This window comes from Argopecten irradians, chromosome 5 (genome assembly GCF_041381155.1).
Source record: "Argopecten irradians isolate NY chromosome 5, Ai_NY, whole genome shotgun sequence".
In the NCBI taxonomy this organism is placed as follows: Eukaryota; Metazoa; Mollusca; class Bivalvia; order Pectinida; family Pectinidae; genus Argopecten; species Argopecten irradians.
In genome coordinates this window covers 11,117,620-11,140,006 of record NC_091138.1, presented here as the reverse complement: position 1 = coordinate 11,140,006, position 22,387 = coordinate 11,117,620, and the positions used below count along the sequence as shown (strand labels likewise).

Below are 22,387 nucleotides of genomic sequence, written 5' to 3'. Positions count from 1 at the left end.
TGTATTCTGTACAATGTAACCGGATGAGATGTTTTGTTTGGTGTCCTTGGTAGCATACTTCAGTGAAAGAAAACAACTACTTCAAGAAGACACAAAACGAATATACCAGAGTATCAAAACAGACATTTGCACAACAAAGCATTGCATACAGGGATGAAGACTGGCAACCAATCTCTAGAATATCGAAAGAAATCTGACAGTAGATTTGGCTTAACCAAAACCCGTAACACCCTTTAATGACCCAAGCTGTTAATAGGACATGATTAAAAACAAATATGGGGTCGTGTGTATAATGACAATACCTAGTGATCGATGGTCTTACATAGTATGTTACAGTTGGATAGCGCTACATTAATAATCTACAATATAAAAACCTAGTAGGATTTGTTTGATTTATTAGGTTTAATATCAACAGCCAGGGCCAGTTGAGGACAGACTGCCATGTATGAAATGTCTGAGCCGTATTCGTGTTCGTGTCTTCTTGTAATACAGTAATGCCTTTTAGTAGTGTTATCTTACTAACTCCGGCCGTCGAAGACACCGAACAAACACATACTGTCCGGTCATGTCATAGTGTCAGTCGGCAAACCAGTCGTCGCACTCTCATTATATTGAGAACTAAGCAGGCATAGAAACGAGCCCATTAGATTATGGTGTATCGCGGTCAGGGGTCAGATCCCAAAACCTTCCTAACAGGGGCGGACGCTCAACTGAAGGCCATGTCTACAAGCAACATCAACAACACTATATCTAGTGACCGACCATACGCGAACCTATGTAAATAAAATATTAAAATTTAACACATATATAAATGTTTGTATGAATGAAATAATAAAACTTTCCATTAAATACTTAAATAATTAACTTTCTATTTCTCATAACACTATATAAATGAACATTTGTTGGTGTCAATATTTGCTATATTTTGTCATTTAGTAAAAATTAATTTTTCTTTGTTTTCATACCAAATCTGGCTTTCTGATTGGCCAATATTTTTTGCATACCACAATGAAAAGAAAATCCGAGAATGGCGCGAAACCCCGACGTTATCGTGACGTCACAATAGAGACATTGACGTTGCGTATTGATTCGGAAAAAAAGAATCCCTTGAAAAACCACTATAATGTTACCTTTAAACATACTTCATTTTATCAAATATATTATAAAATCACTTATAAGTATTGAGGTCACTATTTTATAATTTTATCGGGTTATGAGTCACTATTTTATAATTTTATCGGGTTATGAAAAAAAATTGTTTGCAAACTTTTTTGAGAATCCGCTACGCGGATTGAAACAGTTTGCAAACAAATTTTTTTCATACCCCGATAAAATTAAAAAATAGTGACATCAATGCTTAAAAGGATTTAAAGTATTACTACGACCTGTTATTATTAAACTATAATTATGAACATATAAAAAATACCAATAACGATTTCATGAAGTGGTAACCGCACAAGCCAATTATAGCTTTAATAATACTCTATTAGTATCAGCCTGCTCATAACGCCACAATTTCATTTTAATTGGTAACTGCCTGGCTTGAAATTGAAACCTTTGGGAGGTTGAGGAACGGGCAATACTGCTACAGAAAATCAATCTTTTAAAATATTTGAAAGGACGGGTACTATTTTATTTTCTTGTCACGTTTTTAATATTCAAAGCATGTTAATGGAGCCTTAATTCAGCTCCGAATTTCTTCATCGATTATTTACGGTCTACATGTAACAAGTATTTTAAATTGCAACAAAAGGAACTTAGGAGAAATAACCCTGACCTTTCTGTTTTACGACAAGCTGTATATCAATTGAGTTGAAGTTATCTTATGTATGTTATAATGATACATATAGACTGTATAATCATAAAGCCATTTCGTATCCACATTGTGGTGTATCTATCTCTTGTGTTTTACTCCCTCCTCACCTTTTGTAGTCTATTGTTTGGGCCATGTTGCTCTACAGTGGTATACTGAAGCTCTACCACTACTGCATATGCAGAAAACTGTGTGGTTTAGAGCCAAAACATTTATTATGGTCTCAGTTTGGATATACACCCCTAATGTCACAACTGAAATTGAACAGACTTAGCTCTTCTCCAGAAAACTAATGACGTCACGATGATTTTCCATATCTCCATACACAATGGAAACTGAGTCAAACAAAGCCGGATTTATTGCATATTATACTGGTTTGTTCTAGGAATATGGCAACGGAGTCCCCCGTCGCCGGGGGGTAAGCACAAGACGGACGATGAACACCCTTCATAAGATCATAAAACGAAGGATAATCAATTTGCGCTTGCGGCCCTATGACAGGTTTATGGTATATCGACAGTGTGGAAGTCTCCGGTGTTGGTCCCGGAGTCGTAAGTTACCGACTCCCAGGCCCTCCCGCCGTAACGCGCTAGACCTAGACTGCTGGGTTTCTGCAATAACGTCGATTTATTCATTCTTGATATGAAAATTTGTCCAATGAATATCGGAATAATCACAGCAAAAATGCATCAATGTCCATAACCCAACTGATAATATGGACAACCAGGATTGGTATTAGACGGCATGATTTGCTTCAATAACTGTGATGAGAATATGATTCTGCATTTAAATACAGTGTATCAATACAGGTTAAAGGTCGACTAACAATGTAGATCCAATCAAGCAACGCTTGACCGAAAAGGTTATTCCGTACACTAGCGATAATTGTGTTAATAATTTTATCTGTATACTTAAGTTTAATTAGCATGTGAACTGTGGTCAACCGATATGACCTTAATATTAAAGTCGTGAAACTAGATCCTCACTTCGGTATCGACGATTATTTCTGTATTGGAATTGGAAGATAAATTATCGCGAAACAGTTTATATTTCAATTTTACGTGTGACGAGCATTTTGTTTGGGTTTAAAATTTTACTTAATCAGGTCAATTAAGGAACGAATGACGTTGCTATTTGTAATGTCGCTTCTGATTGGCTTGATGGCGTATTTATTTTATTGACAAAACATTCCAACATAAATTTGTAATTTTGCAGAGATTATCTATTTTGGATTGAATTATTAGAAATATTTTTTTTTTATTTTATATTTGGGAAATATGACACAAAATTTTGAGTATACTCATAACGAGATGAATTAAACAAAATTTGGGTCAAATCAATGTTGGTTGCCCTCTATTTACGGCTGATTCCAGCGATTTAGTACACCTTTCTTTGTTAGTAAAATATAAGATCCTACGGTGAAAATATAGATTATATTTGTAGGACAATCCTTATTTTTTGATGAACACAGATGTATTTCATCTTGTGATGTGGAAAGTCAGATATTTTCGCTAGTGCGAAGAAAGAGTGAAAATATCAAACGTTTTATCCAACACTGCATCAAAAAGTTCACGTGCCAAATCAAGACATTCATACACGCTAGTCAAAACCAATCAAAAGGGGTGATGTGAAAGATGTATGAGAATTAGACAATTTATTATTCATTTACTTTATACAATAAAACTAGTAACACATTTTGATTCCATGTAAAATAAGTTTTTAGGAGAAACATCCTAGGACTGTTTCCAGAGCCTCTGTCTCTTTTAATGTGATGACATTCTGAATCAAAACATTCAATCTCTTCGCTACATTATAACGTAATAATAATCGATCTATAAATCAATGAAGAGACCGAAGATTGCCTATACAGTCGTGTGACACATTACGATTATTCTCCCTTTTGTTTTAAAGCTACAATACATGTATGATGGAGTCGTTAACCCTGTGTCGGTATACACCGAGCTTCAGTATGCGGCGAAGTGTAAATTCTACATAATAAATACTTCCTTCGATATTAAGATGTATAGACTGAGATTATTATCACTGGTTCATCCTCGTATACACAAATAACCACACACAGCCCTTGCTACATAATAGATATATACATTTGGGGAACATGGCCTATCAAATGTCCCATCCTGGGAATTCATAAATATCCTATAACTTGGTAACCGACTCCACATTCATATCGCGACCATGCTCGGCTTATTCTGGGGATCGTCTTTCCATCCTTCCATATCACTAAATTGCATCAGAAGCAAATGGAATCAATGTAGATACAAACTGTATGATCAATCTATATCATACACCAGATGGCATAAGTGTGTTCACGTACCGAGTGTCAAATAATTTGGACAAGATTATCAAGTAAATAGGTACCTAGAGAATAGATGGTTACCGCGGATCACATTAAACTGCTTTGTCGAAGATCAATTTCTGCAGATGATATCATGGTATCAATAGTATATTTGTTAAATAGCCCGATAAACAAGGGGATTTATTGGTAAAATAACGCCCATCACATTGTAATATGAACCCCGAGGACGAGACAGGACGATCCGAGTGTACATAGCCTACCTACAATTGGCCCAATTGTTTCATACAATTAGTCTGTATACCTATCCGATTGTTTACGGTTCTTTGTCTCTCTCCGCCTTCCAGAAATCATTCATGACGTATTGCGGACAGAAGCACTAGATTTCCCCACGGGTTTGTGCCTCCGACACTTGGCAGAGAACGATGGCAATGCGACAGTTCCAATATTAACGTTTGAGCGTAAATAATTCAGAGTTCTCTGTCGTACAATTGTCAAAGTTGAGTTGAATGTTACGGAGCAGAGGGACTGGATTGACGGGTGGTACCATGGATGGAGGAAACATAGTGTGACAGGTTCGGAGTTAACACCTCACGTCAACACCTTCAGTAATTTGATGCTAATTAGCAAAACAATTCACAATGACTTTAAATGTGAACCTGTCTGACATGTTATCGCATGCATCACTATATAATTCAGACTCAACGGCTAGTTAGATACCATGATGGTATTGCCAATGACTTCTAGACTTGATTTAAGGTAAAACTAAAACACTGTTCGTTTGCCAAATGACACTAATTGGTTTTACTATTTGCGCTTTAAAATGCTTAGATGTTTAATTTTCAAAGAATATTCATGCGCCTATCATAAAGACAGTTTAATTTGAAATGCTCCGCGTGTGCTATGAATATTAGATGAGTGAGATCGCTTGTGCAAAATGTTTAACAAATGAAAAAGGTCTGGTTAATGTACGGTGGGAACATACTACCTTACCGGGATTATAGCCACGTATACACTTGTGGACCTGTCAACCATTCTATTCACTCTATGTCTAGAAGTAACACGTTCACAGATTTCACAGAGTATCGTGTTTATAAATAGATAGACGTGTGCTGATATTAATATTGTGTAACACTTGAGTGATTCCAGGACTAAACTCGACTGGGGCGGACCAAGTGGAGAAAGGAGATACTATGTTCTCTAGAGCGAAAGTTGGATGTTTCAAATTGTGGGATGTTATTGATTTTGGAGCGTTTTGTTTTGCTAGGATTTCGACCTGAACCAAGCTAAGGAGAAGGTGTGACGCTGTTTAGAATATTGATAAAGTATGTTTTAATATCATAACACGATAGTGTATTGTCTTCAGCAGGTATGAACATACACAGGTAACACTTGGGATGGAGCCCAGCAGTATCAGGACTTTGTGCGGCCGATGAATTCTGGGTTTACTTAGTTTACTCTACAGGAACTTTAGTAAAGTAAGGGTGTAAACATTGATAATGGTGCTAGTCTGAGATGACATATGACACTTGATTGATGATGGGAACATCTTACCTGAACAGGTAACAATCGGGAATGGTACAGATTTGCAACTATAGTAGTTTGATTTTCGCAGGAAATGTAACAGTGTTATTGATCGTATCCATGACAACAGATTATTGGGAATATCGTGGATTTAACTCGACTAGATTAAATATAAGTTTGTTCGGAGCTAATAACACCGAATTGGTACGGCCAGCCGACACCAACTCGTACATGGAGCTTTGGTATAAACGGAAATACGTATATAATACAATGGCGCATTATCACAACGAGACTTTGTACGAACCACCGATATTTGCCAGGAATTTTTTCCATAAACATCCCCAGGATCACACAAATATGTCGGGATCAAAAGTTGTTAGACCTGGATCACGACGGTCCGGTAATATCCATGAACATATGAAGGCGGGAGTTGTTATACTTTTCCAACAGTATGGTAATTTGTTCAGAGACTGCGATGCACTAGAAGGTAAGCTTATTTTTCACCGCGACAAAAAATCAATGTAACAAATTAAAAGTTCTTTGTCGGAGTTATCTATTAAAGACACGACGATACTATCTTGTATTCTATTTGTATATATTTGAACGAAATGTTTTTGGAATGCATTATAATTACATGTGGTAATGTATGGGCAGTGGTTGGCTTTCGTCTGAATATAGTCCCTAGACATTTCTTAGACAATAGCGCCCTGATAGAAGGTGGGCGAATAATTGATCTGTATGTATGTTTGAGTGATTCTGCTGGACCCGATCCTGTCTAGGTGTTGCCCTCCTCCCCTTGGGTCAGATCACAAAGCCTCAGCACGTCGATGTTCTCTTAACGAATTGCCGTATCCAGCGGAGCTTTAGGCTCACTTCCTCGCCAAGTCTTTATTGCCAACTAAATATATACTTTGTAATTTTGTGTTTCCAACACATCCAGCTGATCCTTAATAGTCTAGCCTTATGGAAAAGTTTCAGAAACAATAAGGAAGTGGAAAAAACCACGCAAATGGATTTCTTGCTTGCATTATATCGGTCGCAACGAAGTGTGGGTTCTTTATGGGCTTCCGAGAGTTTTGTGACAGTATTATTAGCAACAGAATTAATTCACGTAGGACTCAGGAAAATAAACATGACAGAACAGTTCATCAGTTTGAAAAACTTGATAGAATTCGACTTGACAATGAGCAAAATATATGACACTGTGTGCCTGTTGGGGAACATCATGTTGAATATTAATCGACTTAACTATCCTCCTTGAGATTGGTTTCGTTTTAAGATCGATATCAGCATATATCGTCATGTATCAGTCCCTGAACCCAGTATATATACATAGGATAAGTCGGCACTCCGATAAACCACCTCAATGTCCCAGAAGTGTATGAGGTTTACCTAGCATTACAAATCAATTCAAGCACGCATTGTCTCTTTTGTTGGTGTAGCTCTGCAAAATGACCTATATTCAATTTGGAAACATCCAACATGTATAAAATATTCGTATTTCAAATCCTTGTAGTTTGTCTTAATCATCCCAATAGTCCAATATATTCACATTTCAAGTAATTATTCATTGGTATACATGTGTGTCATACACGTACTTACATTCATGATTCATTAGTTAGGGGAAGCAAAAATTAAACTTTTATAAATCTTCACATAGCAGATTGTTTTATAAGAAAGAAGTTTGGCATGCAATGCAATATCTGCTGATGGAAAAATAATCATAATTTGTTAAGATCGATCAGCATTCAAAAAAGGTTTCCATGACGAGCAATTATTATTATGTTTTAATACGAGTTCAACAGAAAAATTAAGTGCAATTACATAAATTTATTATACTACTTGCTTCTCTTGTTCAGCAACCATTACATGATACACACAACTTATAGTTAAATATAGGTTAATAGGGTGGTAGGCAGTCTTTAATTTTGTACTGATCAAAAGTCAACCCGCCAGCGGTAAGGTACTTCCTGTATTTCGATTATTTAAACAGAAATTATTTACAGTTTAATTATTATTTTGGTTAATAAGGCTAAGTGTGCTACAACGGCCATAGCTATTTAAGGACAGCGTCCCATGTGTATAATTGGTTGCTTTGTGTGGATGTGTGTGTGGTTTTGGGAGGCTGTGGTTTATTCGTGCTGTGACCCTTTGCAATATTGGAAACTCGTGGCCTTTCTAAAGTGCTACAAAACTGCAACATAGCAAAAAAGACACCAAACACATCCCACACGGTCACATTATCTATCTCACTGGAATATTTTTCAATGTAAAATAGCATGTAAGTCAATGGGTAAGTAATTCATCTTCCACTACTACATATCAGTGATAATCACTAAATGGTCCCCCATTAAAGTGCCATGGTAATTCTAATGGAGGCATATGATGTGTCAAGTTACGGACATTCATATGTTAACATGGCAACCAAATTTAAAACTGGTTGCACATCTAAACCTGATGAAGTGTCATTGAAATAGACATAGTAATTTAGGAGAAGTTGTCAGATACCATTTATTTCGAACAGATGCCAGCAATATTAGAACTACATTTATTATCATAATATCCTAGTACTTGAACTATTTGAATATCTCATCTGTTGAAAATACAGCACCGAAATCAGGTCTATATATATTGCTCACCTATCCCAAGATTGTTTTGTCTCATGATTCTAAATTGTCATATGTTGTTATAATTGTTGATGTGACCCCGTAAGGTGTGATATTTGGGGTATTTAGTGACGTGTTTAAGTCAGATAGCGTGATGGAATTTGGGGTATTTATTTAGTGACGTGTTTAAGTCAGATAGCGTGATGGAAATGGCAAAAGCACAACTATTAGAAAGAGTCACAGCACAGGTATTATTCACCCACGCAACACATTGTATAGACACTGGAGATAATTTTACAATGCCAGACCCTATACACAGTAGGTAGTCTTATAATGTCAGACCAAATACAACCAAATACACAGGAGATAGTCTTACAATGTCAGACCCTATACACAGGAGATAGTCTTACAATGTCAGACCCTATACACAGGAGATAAGTCTTACAATGTCAGACACTATACACAGGAGATAGTAGTCTTACAATGTCAGACCCTATACACAGGAGATAGTCTTACAATGTCAGACTCTATACACAGGAGATAGTCTTACAATGTCAGACCCTATACACAGGAGATAGTCTTACAATGTCAGAACCAATACACAGGAGATAGTCTTACAATGTCAGACTCTATACACAGGAGATAGTCTTACAATGTCAGACCCTATACACAGGAGATAGTCTTACAATGTCAGACTCTATACACAGGAGATAGTCTTACAATGTCAGAACCATACACAGGAGATAGTCTTACAATGTACAATAGTCACAATTCAGACCCAATACACAGGAGATAGTCACAATGTCAGACCCATACACAGGAGATAGTCTTACAATGTCAGACCCAATACACAGGAGATAGTCTTACAATGTCAGACCCTATACACAGGAGATAGTCTTACAATGTCAGACCCTATACACAGGAGATAGTCTTACAATGTCAGACCTATACACAGGAGATAGTCTTACAATGTCAGACCCTATACACAGGAGATAGTCTTACAATGTCAGAGACCCTATACACAGGAGATAGTCTTACAATGTCAGACCCTATACACAGGAGATAGTCTTACAATGTCAGACCCTAATACACAGGAGATAGTCTTACAATGTCAGACCCTATACACAGGAGATAGTCTTACACAATGTCAGACCCTATACACAGGAGATAGTCTTACAATGTCAGACCCTATACACAGGAGATAGTCTTACAATGTCAGACCCATACACAGGAGTACATGTCTTACAATAGTCTTACAGTCAGACCCTATACACAGGAGATAGTCTTACAATGTCAGACCCTAATACACAGGAGATAGTCTTACAATGTCAGACCCTATACACAGGAGATAGTCTTACAATGCCAGACCCTATACACAGGAGATAGTCTTACAATGTCAGACCCTATACACAGGAGATAGTCTTACAATGTCAGACCCTATACACAGGAGATAGTCTTACAATGTCAGACCCAATACACAGGAGATAGTCTTACAATGTCAGACCCTATACACAGGAGATAGTCTTACAATGTCAGACCCAATACACAGGAGATAGTCTTACAATGTCAGACCCTATACACAGGAGATAGTCTTACAATGTCAGACCCTATACACAGGAGATAGTCTTACAATGTCAGACCCTATACACAGGAGATAGTCTTACAATGTCAGACTCTATACACAGGAGATAGTCTTACAATGTCAGACCCTATACACAGGAGATATGTCTTACAATGTCAGACCCTATACACAGGAGATAGTCTTACAATGTCAGACCCTATACACAGGAGATAGTCTTACAATGTCAGACTCTATACACAGGAGATAGTCTTACAATGTCAGACCCTATACACAGGAGATAGTCTTACAATGTCAGACCCTATACACAGGAGATAGTCTTACAATGTCAGACCCTATACACAGGAGATAGTCTTACAATGTCAGACCCTATACACAGGAGATAGTCTTACAATGTCAGACCCTATACACAGGAGATAGTCTTACAATGTCAGACCATACACAGGAGATAGTCTTACAATGTCAGACCCAATACACAGGAGATAGTCTTACAATGTCAGACCCTATACACAGGAGATAGTCTTACAATGTCAGACCCAATACACAGGAGATAGTCTTACAATGTCAGACCCTATACACAGGATGTAGTCTACAATGTCAGACCCTAATACACAGGAGATAGTCTTACAATGTCAGACCCTATACACAGGAGATAGTCTTACAATGTCAGACCCTATACACAGGAGATAGTCTTACAATGTCAGACCCAATACACAGGAGATAGTCTTACAATGTCAGACCCTATACACAGGAGATAGTCTTACAATGTCAGACCTATACACAGGAGTAGTCTTACAATGTCAGACCCATACACAGGAGATAGTCTTACAATGTCAGACCCTATACACAGGAGATAGTCTTACAATGTCAGACCCATACACAGGAGATAGTCTTACAATAGTCTTACAATGTCAGACCTATACACAGGAGATAGTCTTACAATGTCAGACCCAATACACAGGAGATAGTCTTACAATGTCAGACTCTATACACAGGAGATAGTCTTACAATGTCAGACCCTATACACAGGAGATAGTCTTACAATGTCAGACCCTATACACAGGAGATAGTCTTACAATGTCAGACTCTATACACAGGAGATAGTCTTACAATGTCAGACCCTATACACAGGAGATAGTCTTACAATGTCAGACCCTATACACAGGAGATAGTCTTACAAGTCAGACCTTACAATGTCAGTCAGACCCTATACACAGGAGATAGTCTTACAATGTCAGACCCTATACACAGGAGATAGTCTTACAATGTCAGACCCTATACACAGGAGATAGTCTTACAATGTCAGACCCTATACACAGGAGATAGTCTTACAATGTCAGACTCTATACACAGGAGATAGTCTTACAATGTCAGACCCATACACAGGAGATAGTCTTACAATGTCAGACCCTATACACAGGAGATAGTCTTACAATGTCAGACCCTATACACAGGAGATAGTCTTACAATGTCAGACCCTATACACAGGAGATAGTCTTACAATGTCAGACCCATACACAGGAGATAGTCTTACAATGTCAGACCCTATACACAGGAGATAGTCTTCAATGTCACAGGAGATAGTCAGACAATGTCAGACCTATACACAGGAGATAGTCTTACAATGTCAGACCCTATACACAGGAGATAGTCTTACAATGTCAGACTCTATACACAGGAGATAGTCTTACAATGTCAGACCCTATACACAGGAGATAGTCTTACAATGTCAGACCTATACACAGGAGATAGTCTTACAATGTCAGACCAATACACAGGAGATAGTCTTACAATGTCACCTTACAGAGATCTACATGTCAGACCATACACAGGAGATAGTCTTACAATGTCAGTCGGACCCAATACACAGGAGATAGTCTTACAATGTCAGACCCTATACACAGGAGATAGTCTTACAATGTCAGACTCTATACACAGGAGATAGTCTTACAATGTCAGACCCTATACACAGGAGATAGTCTTACAATGTCAGACCCTATACACAGGAGATAGTCTTACAATGTCAGACTCTATACACAGGAGATAGTCTTACAATGTCAGACCCAATACACAGGAGATAGTCTTACAATGTCAGACCCTATACACAGGAGATAGTCTTACAATGTCAGACCCTATACACAGGAGATAGTCTTACAATGTCAGACCCTATACACAGGAGATAGTCTTACAATGTCAGACCCTATACACAGGAGATAGTCTTACAATGTCAGACTCTATATACAGGAGGTAGTCTTACAATGTCAGACTCTATACACAGGAGATAGTCTTACAATGTCAGACCCTATACACAGGAGATAGTCTTACAATGTCAGACCCATACACAGGAGATAGTCTTACAATGTCAGACCCTATACACAGGAGGTAGTCTTACAATGTCAGACCCTATACACAGGAGATAATCTTACAATGTCAGACCCTATACACAGGAGATAGTCTTACAATGTCAGACCCTATACACAGGAGATAGTCTTACAATGTCAGACCCTATACACAGGAGATAGTCTTACAATGTCAGACCCTATACACAGGAGATAGTCTTACAATGTCAGAACCTATACACAGGAGATAGTCTTACAATGTCAGGCCCTATACACAGGAGATAGTCTTACAATGTCAGACCCTATACACAGGAGATAGTCTTACAATGTCAGACCCTATACACAGGAGATAGTCTTACAATGTCAGACACTATACACAGGAGATAGTCTTACAATGTCAGACCCTATACACAGGAGATAGTCTTACAATGTCAGACCCTATACACAGGAGATAGTCTTACAATGTCAGGCCCTATACACAGGAGATAGTCTTACAATGTCAGACCCTATACACAGGAGATAGTCTTACAATGTCAGGCCCTATACACAGGAGATAGTCTTACAATGTCAGGCCCTATACACAGGAGATAGTATTACAATGTCAGTCGGACCCAATACACAGGAGATAGTCTTACAATGTCAGACCCTATACACAGGAGATAGTCTTACAATGTCAGACTCTATACACAGGAGATAGTCTTACAATGTCAGACCCTATACACAGGAGATAGTCTTACAATGTCAGACCCTATACACAGGAGATAGTCTTACAATGTCAGACCCTATACACAGGAGATAGTCTTACAATGTCAGACCCTATACACAGGAGATAGTCTTACAATGTCAGACCCTATACACAGGAGATAATCTTACAATGTCAGACCCTATACACAGGAGATAGTCTTACAATGTCAGACTCTATACACAGGAGATAGTCTTACAATGTCAGACTCTATACACAGGAGATAGTCTTACAATGTCAGACTCTATACACAGGAGATAGTCTTACAATGTCAGACTCTATACACAGGAGATAGTCTTACAATGTCAGACTCTATACACAGGAGATAGTCTTACAATGTCAGACTCTATACACAGGAGATAGTCTTACAATGTCAGACCCTAACTATTAATAGTATAATAAGCCTCATCCACAAACTAACTTCGCCGAGTAAAGTCAATTCAGTTGTTAACCTCATCCACAAACTAACTTCGCCGAGTTAAGTCAATTCAGTTGTTAACTTTAGTAAAGAAAAAAATCTGTTTTCTAGTTAAAGTTTGTTTCGAGAATTCTGAGCAAAGTGTTATGTTATACAAACGATATTGTTAAATACAAAATGTATGTCTTTGAAGAACGAGTAAGGTAAAGACCCTTGAAAACACCCATTGTTACTGACTTAAATATTGGTCCTGTGCACTACCAGGGGAGACTGGTGATCTACTTTAGACAGGTGATTTCTGCTAGTATCCTGAGGTTGGGACGAAACCTTTACCTATTTATACCTTTACGTATACAATAACGTAAGTCTTTCCGGTATCGCCATTACGAGAGAGCGTATGTTACTGGTTGTTAATCAGCAAATACAGACTACGCAACTAAAAAGAGCCAACTAAGACAACGTATCGATAAAACTAGCAGAGGATCCATGGCATGTATCATTTGTCTCGGAATTTCCTAATCTCGGAAGCGAAAAAGTATATTGATCTAAGAACGCGTCTTAATAAAATCCAAATAAGTAGTAGAATACGGCTTTGTTTGCATTTCTCAAAATAAAAGAAAAAAAAAACTTCAGTTAAAAATGCTGCAAGTTTGCTGATTTATGTTTACAATCGTTGAAGATTTATTTCATTTCCATTAATGAATTTATTTGTTAACTTTAATTCTTCGCCATTTGCTCTCGACGAAAACTAGTTTTTCGTTTGCCACATCTTCATAATAACATAGAACACGATAAGTACAAATATTGAATGTAATTTTAAAACAGCTTTACAAAGGCGGGTTTTGATTATAATATTTGAGAGTCTTAACACTTTTTTATATTTATGTGTGATCACATCTGTAATATATGTTGTTCATTGTATGTTTAGTTTGTTTCCCATTGATTTTTATGATAGTATGTCGTGTTGTTTTGCTTTGAACGCTTTAATTAAATTACGATGGGTCGTCAAGCATTAATACTTAACAAACAAGACTAGATCTATGTTCAAACGAAATATCATATAATGACCTAATAGATATCATGACATGGCATTGTGGTCGGTGTTATAGAACAGAATTATCTTACTCGGAACAAACTGACGACTGATTTTTTTTTTTTTTTTTTTTTTTTTTTTAAAGATGCTCCACCGCCTACAAAGCATAAATGATATTCATCACTTAAACAAAAATTGGTGTTTAACCATGTATATATATGTCGAATTAACAGAAAAAATCATCTAAAATAATTTATTTTGCATTTGGTGCATGCGCAATCAGTACTTCATTCCATAAAGGATATAGTGGCACGGAATTTTTTCGGGATGCAATTAATTATTTTTTGTAATTTTAACTTGAAGTAAAATTAGAAGCTCAAACTTTTCAATGGTGGTAATGGTGTAAAGTAAGTTTTTTTGTAACAGAAGAAAAATACTAAATCGTCTGCTCCTGTTTTTGATAGTGAAAAAATACCCTTTGTCAGCGGTGGAGCATCTTTAAAGTTATGTATTTTTTACATAAATATGAAGAGCATGCTTTTGGTGTACGGGTTATCGTCATATCATTCGTTGGGAAACTTCCTCTTTGCAAGGGAAGACATTTTGTAATAAATAGTATTTCTATATTTCAGTTTACATATTTTATTTTCAAAATATGACATGTGTTATCATTGTAGTAGATCAACCTTTCTGTATGAACCAACACGTAGCTAGAAACAGACAATAATGGATTGCAGTGATTATCACATAAAAATAAAAGCCAGACTAAAAACCGCTGACAGTGATATATAGGAATGATTGGCTTCGGCATGTTGGATACTAATGGTAGAAGGTATTCTTGGAGAGCGACATTGGTATCACATACACGTGAAATCTCTATGGGACATGGCCCCACTGTGGCATATAAACGACGGCATTCATCAACAAATGAGGGGGACACGGTATTCAATAATTGCATTGATCCCTTGGGAGGTTATGTGAGAGAATGAATGATCACATGGCATGTAGGTTGTAGTTCCCGCTACATGTAAATAATCGACAGCCAAACGTATGTGTCTTTAATGGTAAAAAGAACCAATTATTTTATTGACTATTTAGGTCACGTGGATTCTGTAACCGGAAGTACGTTTGGTTTAATAAAGTGTATTGGTAACCATGCATCTGTTAATGCTGTACCTGCTTTTTTTCTTTCTTTCTCAAAACATGGCGAATTCTATGTTTGTCCCAAAACGAATAATAAGTAATGTAACAATGTTACCTGGATTAACAGTGTCCTTGCAATATTACGGAATACGTTATCCTATATAACCCTCATATTCCTCATATAAAACGACGATTGTTAACGATTTATTTATAACCCCTGTATATATGTGGATGTGTTGTGAGAGTGAGTGTGTATGTGTTACAGTTGTGTGACCGCACATCGTTCCAAGAACTGTGTGCGCACATCGTGCGCACAGCTGTGCGGTTCGGATCGCACACCGCACATGTACAGCTGTGCGATACGGACCGCACAGCTGAGCGATCGGGACTATCGGTCAATTAAATTTGCGAAATCATTCCATAAACGGACCGTGTTGAGGAGTCTAATTTGCTTGTACTGTCATTTTAGGGATATGCACGAAATATATATTAATTTGTGTACTTGTATTAGAAGATAAATAAATTTATTAACTAAAAGTGATGATATGAACATAAAATAATGTGAAGTGTCATATATAATATATGTTGTCAAGAGACATTTTAATCATACATGTAGATCTGTTTTAGTGTTTACACATACACATCAAATACAATATTTTACAATATTACATGTACGTATACGTTCGTAGATGTACACGTGCATGTGTAGTGTACCCAATGTAATTGGTAACGAAGTTTGTCACATACACTTATATAAATGTACTGTACAGTGTACACATGTACATGTACGTGGGGATACAGGTATTCACTGTACCTGCATACACGTACAATGTATGTAAATGACTTGTGAACTGTAAACTATAGGCACACAGGGCTGTTGTTATGGTCACTTGGCCTAGGGCCCTTTTTCTCCCGCTTTCCCCATCCCACCACTTAAGAAGGTGACACCTTAATTAACTGAGACGATGATCAGTCAGGCGTCACATGTAAGGTATATCTATTTTCTTTAACCCTAGGGGGTCCATCATAGCATTCAATTCAATTGATGACATGCTGTGACCGCCTCTGTACCTGTATAACCTGATTAGTTTAGTAAAGTCTACTGGACCCCATGTGTGGTATTGTTTCAAATAATAATAACAATAAACGTATAGCTACTTTTTGTATCAAATTGCGCTTATTATTTCAATTGAGAATAATTGATATAATATTGATTTTTTTTTCTTCTCAAAATGGAGATAATGTATACACCTTGATTTGTATCTTGTTTGTATTTTATTTATCGTTTTTAGGGATAGGGGTTTAATAATTATGTATACTACGTACATGTACATGTATGTTTGTATAAAACATGCTTCGAGACATTACTCATTCGGCTCCCTTATACCCCAGCCCCACCCACCCCTAACCTACCTACATTATATATATTGCTAGCTATTGTACGTGTGCATGTGTATGTGTAGTTCGCCGCTCTGACACCAGTTCTGCCCTCTGGCCAGGAATTGTTTTACCTTCAAATTAACTACCACCCTGGCTCAGGTATACATATACATGTGTGTTCTCCATTTGCCCACTTTTTAGAGAACAAAGAAAAGTGTTGGTATAGGAGAACAATGGAAAACCAATTATAGTCCGTTTCATAATAATTTTTACCTTTGCTTACCTGTATTCATTTACCTGAGCTACCTATAGTTTGTCAAAAGTGGGGAAATAGAGAAATACCAAGAATAAAGAACAAATTTGCATCCAAGTTTTAGGCGAAGTGTCATAGGAAGAGCAATAAATTGTTCAACGTTTTGCTGATTTTGAAATTTCGTTAACTTATATAAAATTAGTAAACCTCCGGATAGTTTGAACATGCAATTTTCCTAGAAAAACAGTAACTTTATAGCTAATGATGACTTTATATGATATATTCTACTTCGGATAGTTCGCACCTGTCCAATGATGAATGTAAAAGTAAGATTTTTGTCGGCAAATTGGAACAATGGGGCCCTAAAAATGACGATAAATTGCAGTGTATTTCAGTAAAATTGTCAAAAAGGTGATTTCTAATGAAAAGAGGCTATATATATATATATTATAAAATGTATGATACATATTACCATAAACTATTTTTCTAGGTAGCATTTATGTGTATATGAAGATGAAGTTTAATGTACAGTAGTTGTATGTATGTATATATATATATTATGTTTGTCAAAAATATAGAAAGAACTTTTGAAGTTAGTACCAATTATTAAATCCATGTTTGATGTGTTCAATTAACATGAAAATATCAAGAACATAACTGAGATTACAAAAAGACAAACATATTAATAAATGTTTCCATGTAATAAAATTTTCATGCATGTACATGTTATGTATAAATGATACCCTTATGTAATAAGTACAGTAGCACAGGTGCAATTTACAGGTAAAATACAGGTAAATCCTGGTTTACTTCTCTGAAATAGACTATAATCCTTGTCATAACATTCTGCTAATTATCAGATTATAAAAAGTGGGCAAATGGAGATACACCCTGGCTCAGGTATACATATACCAAGGACGTTTAAAATCATGTATACTATTCAAACAGATCTAGTATAGAAAAGGAAGTGAATACCTGGATGAACGTACGTAAAACCAGATAATTAGATAATATACAATATAAATTTCTGGTAAAACCTATCTATAATCTACTGTATCTAGAATAAATGTAGCTACATGTACATGCATATGTACATAATACACTGCATACATGTACAATGTATGTATCTTTTAAACGATTGTGCGTATAGTTAAGTTTAAATATCTGAATGTAATTTCTTAACGAGACCACCTGATAATAGTTTTAATAACTAAAGCTGTCTTGCTTTAAAATAGTTTTGTTTAAGTTATTTATACACAATAAAATTTTGAACTGAAATATTGTTAAATAAACAATAGAAAAAAAAAGTTTGAAGATGTTTAAAATCAACATTGTAAAGGTCTAATAAGCCGGTACGGTAGACCGTTTAGCAGCCACAAGTACGTAAACAAAAACAAAACAAAATACATATTTGTTATTTAATGGATATCCTTTATATATCACATTTAGATTGACCATGTCTTCAATGAAGTAGACATAAAATCCCATCATCGTTTCGCTTGTTTACTCAATAAAGTTGAATTCCTAAATTTATATCAACCACGATAACAATCGCCCAGACACCGTTCCTACCGCACAGACCAAACATCGTGCATAAATCGTGCGCATATCGTGCGCACACCGCACATCGTGTAACGTTGTGCGGTCACACAACTGTATATTCATGTTGAGTCTCATTGCAATAGGGAAAGGTTTTTTGCTATCTCATTGAGGCATGCCATCAAAGATACCGAACACAAATACCCCATAGGCCATGGCCTAGGAGGATCCCCCATAGGCCATGGGCTAGGAGGATCCCACATGAACACAAATATCCCATAGGCCATGGGCTAGGAGGATCCCACATGCACACAAATACCCCATAGGCCATGGGCGAAGAGGATTCCACATGCACACAAATACCCCATAGGCCATGGGCTAGGAGGATCCCACATACACACAAATACCCCATAGGTCATTGGCTAGGAGGATCCCACATGCACACAAATACCCCATAGGACATGGGCTGGGAGGGTGCCACATGCACACAAATACCCCATAGGCCATGGGCTAGGAGGATCCCACATGAACACAATTACCCCATAGGACATGGGCTGGGAGGGTGCCACATGCACACAAATACCCCATAGGCCATGGGCTAGGAGGATCCCACATGAACACAATTACCCCATAGGGCATGGGCTAGGAGGATCCCACATACACACAAATACCCCATAGGCCATGGGCTAGGAGGATCCCACATGCACACAAATACCCCATAGGCCATGGGCTAGGAGGATCCCACATGCACACAAATACCTCATAGGCCATGGGCTAGGAGGATCCCACATGCACAAAAATACCCCATAGGCCATGGGCTAGGAGGATCACACATGCACACAAATACCAAATACCCCATAGGCCATGGGCTAGGAGGATCACACATGCACACAAATACCCCATAGGCCATGGGCTAAGAGGATCCCACATGCACCCCCCCCCCCCCCCCCCAAAAAAAAAAAAAAAAAAAAAAACAAATAAAACCTCCGATCCAATATTTTTCTGAAAACTTATCCACTTATCACAAATCAAAAGGTTAACATTTTATAAGTTGGGATAAACTTCCGATTATGGCGTCATCAAGATGGCCACCATCTCGAATTTCACTGAAAATTGAAAAATAGTCATAACATTGATATTTTTCAACCGAAGTAGACAAATGAGGTATCCGTTAATACCATAACACTTTTCAAAACGTTGTGTGTCTTTTAGAATGAACACATTCATTTTGTAAATTTGTATTGCCTTTGTATAACAATAGGAAATGTCAGATAGTTATTACAGTGTCACACATTTCTTTCACTAGTTCTTAATGATTTATTATTATCAGTAAGCGTGCTTTCTCGCAAGATGTCGTCTTCGATGTCGATGAGCTGATGAGCTGATGTGACATTACATTACCGGTTTACCATCGTTGTTTAAAACTTGTCAACCGTTCATGGCTGGAGTTAACATCAAAAATCAACATCAACATAAAAGATGCATAAATACATAATTATAAAACCGCTTGCGATATATTTAGTGATTTGAAATTTTGAATTTCGAAAAAAAAATCATTAGGATACAATGATTTTATATATATATATATATATATAAAAGTACCATTATTTGGAGGGCCAGTAGAGTGGGACGGAAGTGGAACAAACCTACACGAGGTAACTGGTCGTTAAAAAATTTCGTGCCAGGTCCCTGTGGTAAAATATAACCGACATTTCAAACTATAGTATCATAGCTAGAAGTTACAAACATCAAGATGCGTTATGAACATTACTTATAGTACGGACTATATAAATGTAAAAGTCCTTTTTGCTGTTAGATTTATGTGTAACAGGAGAGCAGACAATGAAGCGGTCATACCGGGATTCGAGCCGGGACCTCCGAACACTAGCCGAATGCTCTGTCGCACCGATGATCGACCCAGTCCAATCCCGCTACATATGTTTACAAGTGATATCAAAGAATACACTTATTGCCTAAACGAGTGTGAAATGTGAAAGAGAAGAACCGCAAGTAGATATAAATATCATGATTTTAAGAATAGTTCCTTAATTCTGTTGTTGGTAGATTTTGGTACCAAGTAATATATCAAAACATTGTCTGTATGTAGACTACGCCAAATATAGTTTTAGCGACTTCCTACTGTTGCTGAACACAACTGATACAAATGAGAACATTGTATTATTATAGTTCAATAAGCACTTATATGTATGAGTATTTATGACTTCCTAGTTTCTAAAATACTTGGTGTTATGTTAAGCTATTGCAAAATTTGCTATCAGGATATGAATACCTTGTTGAGAATTAACTTCCCACTGCCTATGGTATGAAGACATTTATTATATAGCGAATGTCACTGATAGTTCTCCTGGGAAATAGTACTGACTAGTAGTAATGTAATAAATGGAACTTGCCAACTTTATCAATGTTGTATGTGCTACGCTGTTCGACGGCGGTTTTTCTGTGTATATTAAATTTCAGACAATATGATAAACTGCATCATATTCTACATTTGTCGAAATCCAATTTGTTGACTTTTTCATATTTGGGTAAATACGAGTTGAGTTTTTCTATGTTAGTACTCAATATGGAATTAACAAATACTTGATATTACTAAATTGGATCCAATGGCACAGACCCAGAGTGCGTCAGATAACGGAACCGTACACGCATATTTTACTGCATGGATTTACTAATTGGACATGTAGCGTGTGTATGTGACCTTCTTAGCAAGTTAGTTATAGCCCACGTCCTTTCCATGTAAAAGGTAGACATTGGAAGTAATGGGGAATACGTTTAACAAAATATTAACCTTGTGTGACAAATGGCAGGCCTTTTTATAAAATAAGCACTGCATGGTTATATGATAATTGGTGACAGACAAAGTCATACTTGTATGTGGAATTTCGGTTCAGCACACTGTTAACAAACCATCATATTTTGATGAATCCAAAGCGAAACAACACGACAGAAGGAAATTCTGCCATTAAAAATGAATGGATGACAAGCTAGTGATATGTATCAACAGCAAACATTACTGTTGCGGTAACACATACATATTGTACAGCAGATTTACTGCTAGTTGTGCTAGGATATACATTACCACACCCCCAAAACCATATGTGTGGCAGTTACAATGTAATATGTGGAACGCATGACAACATTATTACAACCCTATGATCCGAGCAGCTATGATTGGTTAATATATTAGGTTTGATGTCATATCAATAACTTAAGTCATTTCAAAGGCCGATTAAACATAAGATTATACAAATGGTCGGAATGTCTCACTTTAGGCGAAACCAATAAAAATAATTTGATTAATTCCATACATTAAAAAAGTTCATAATGCATTGATAACATTTTTTATGGAGCAAGGGTTCATGATTGTATAAATGGTGGGGATGACCCCCTGTGGCCTGAAGGCGGGGCTAAAAGGGGTCCATTCGGCTATTTCAATACAAATGACTTCTCTCAAACTAAGCGTTGCATAACAATATTCATACCTTTGTGATATATGGTGGGAATACATACTTAGATATTGTAGGGCTAACTTCTGTCCACCTGTGGTTACCAAAACTGGGTGATTTGACGATATTCTTATTAAAAACGTTAGCGTATGGTAAACGTTAACGTATGGTATGAACAGTATGAATGACTAGTAAAATGGTGGAGATTCAAATTGTGCAAATTGTTTGTTCAAACCC

At 36.9% G+C, this 22,387-nt stretch overlaps 1 protein-coding gene across 1 annotated transcript in view; it reads left to right on the top strand.

The window, feature by feature from the left end:
- Nucleotides 1–4,532: 4,532 nt before the first annotated feature.
- The window catches only part of LOC138322846 (uncharacterized), a 37,447-nt gene continuing 19,592 nt past the window's right edge, over nt 4,533–22,387 (top strand). The window contains exon 1 of the mRNA XM_069266985.1: nt 4,533–6,138. Within this exon, the coding sequence (XP_069123086.1) occupies nt 5,703–6,138 (436 nt within the window). The 5' untranslated portion in view covers nt 4,533–5,702. The remainder of the gene's footprint in view (nt 6,139–22,387) is intronic.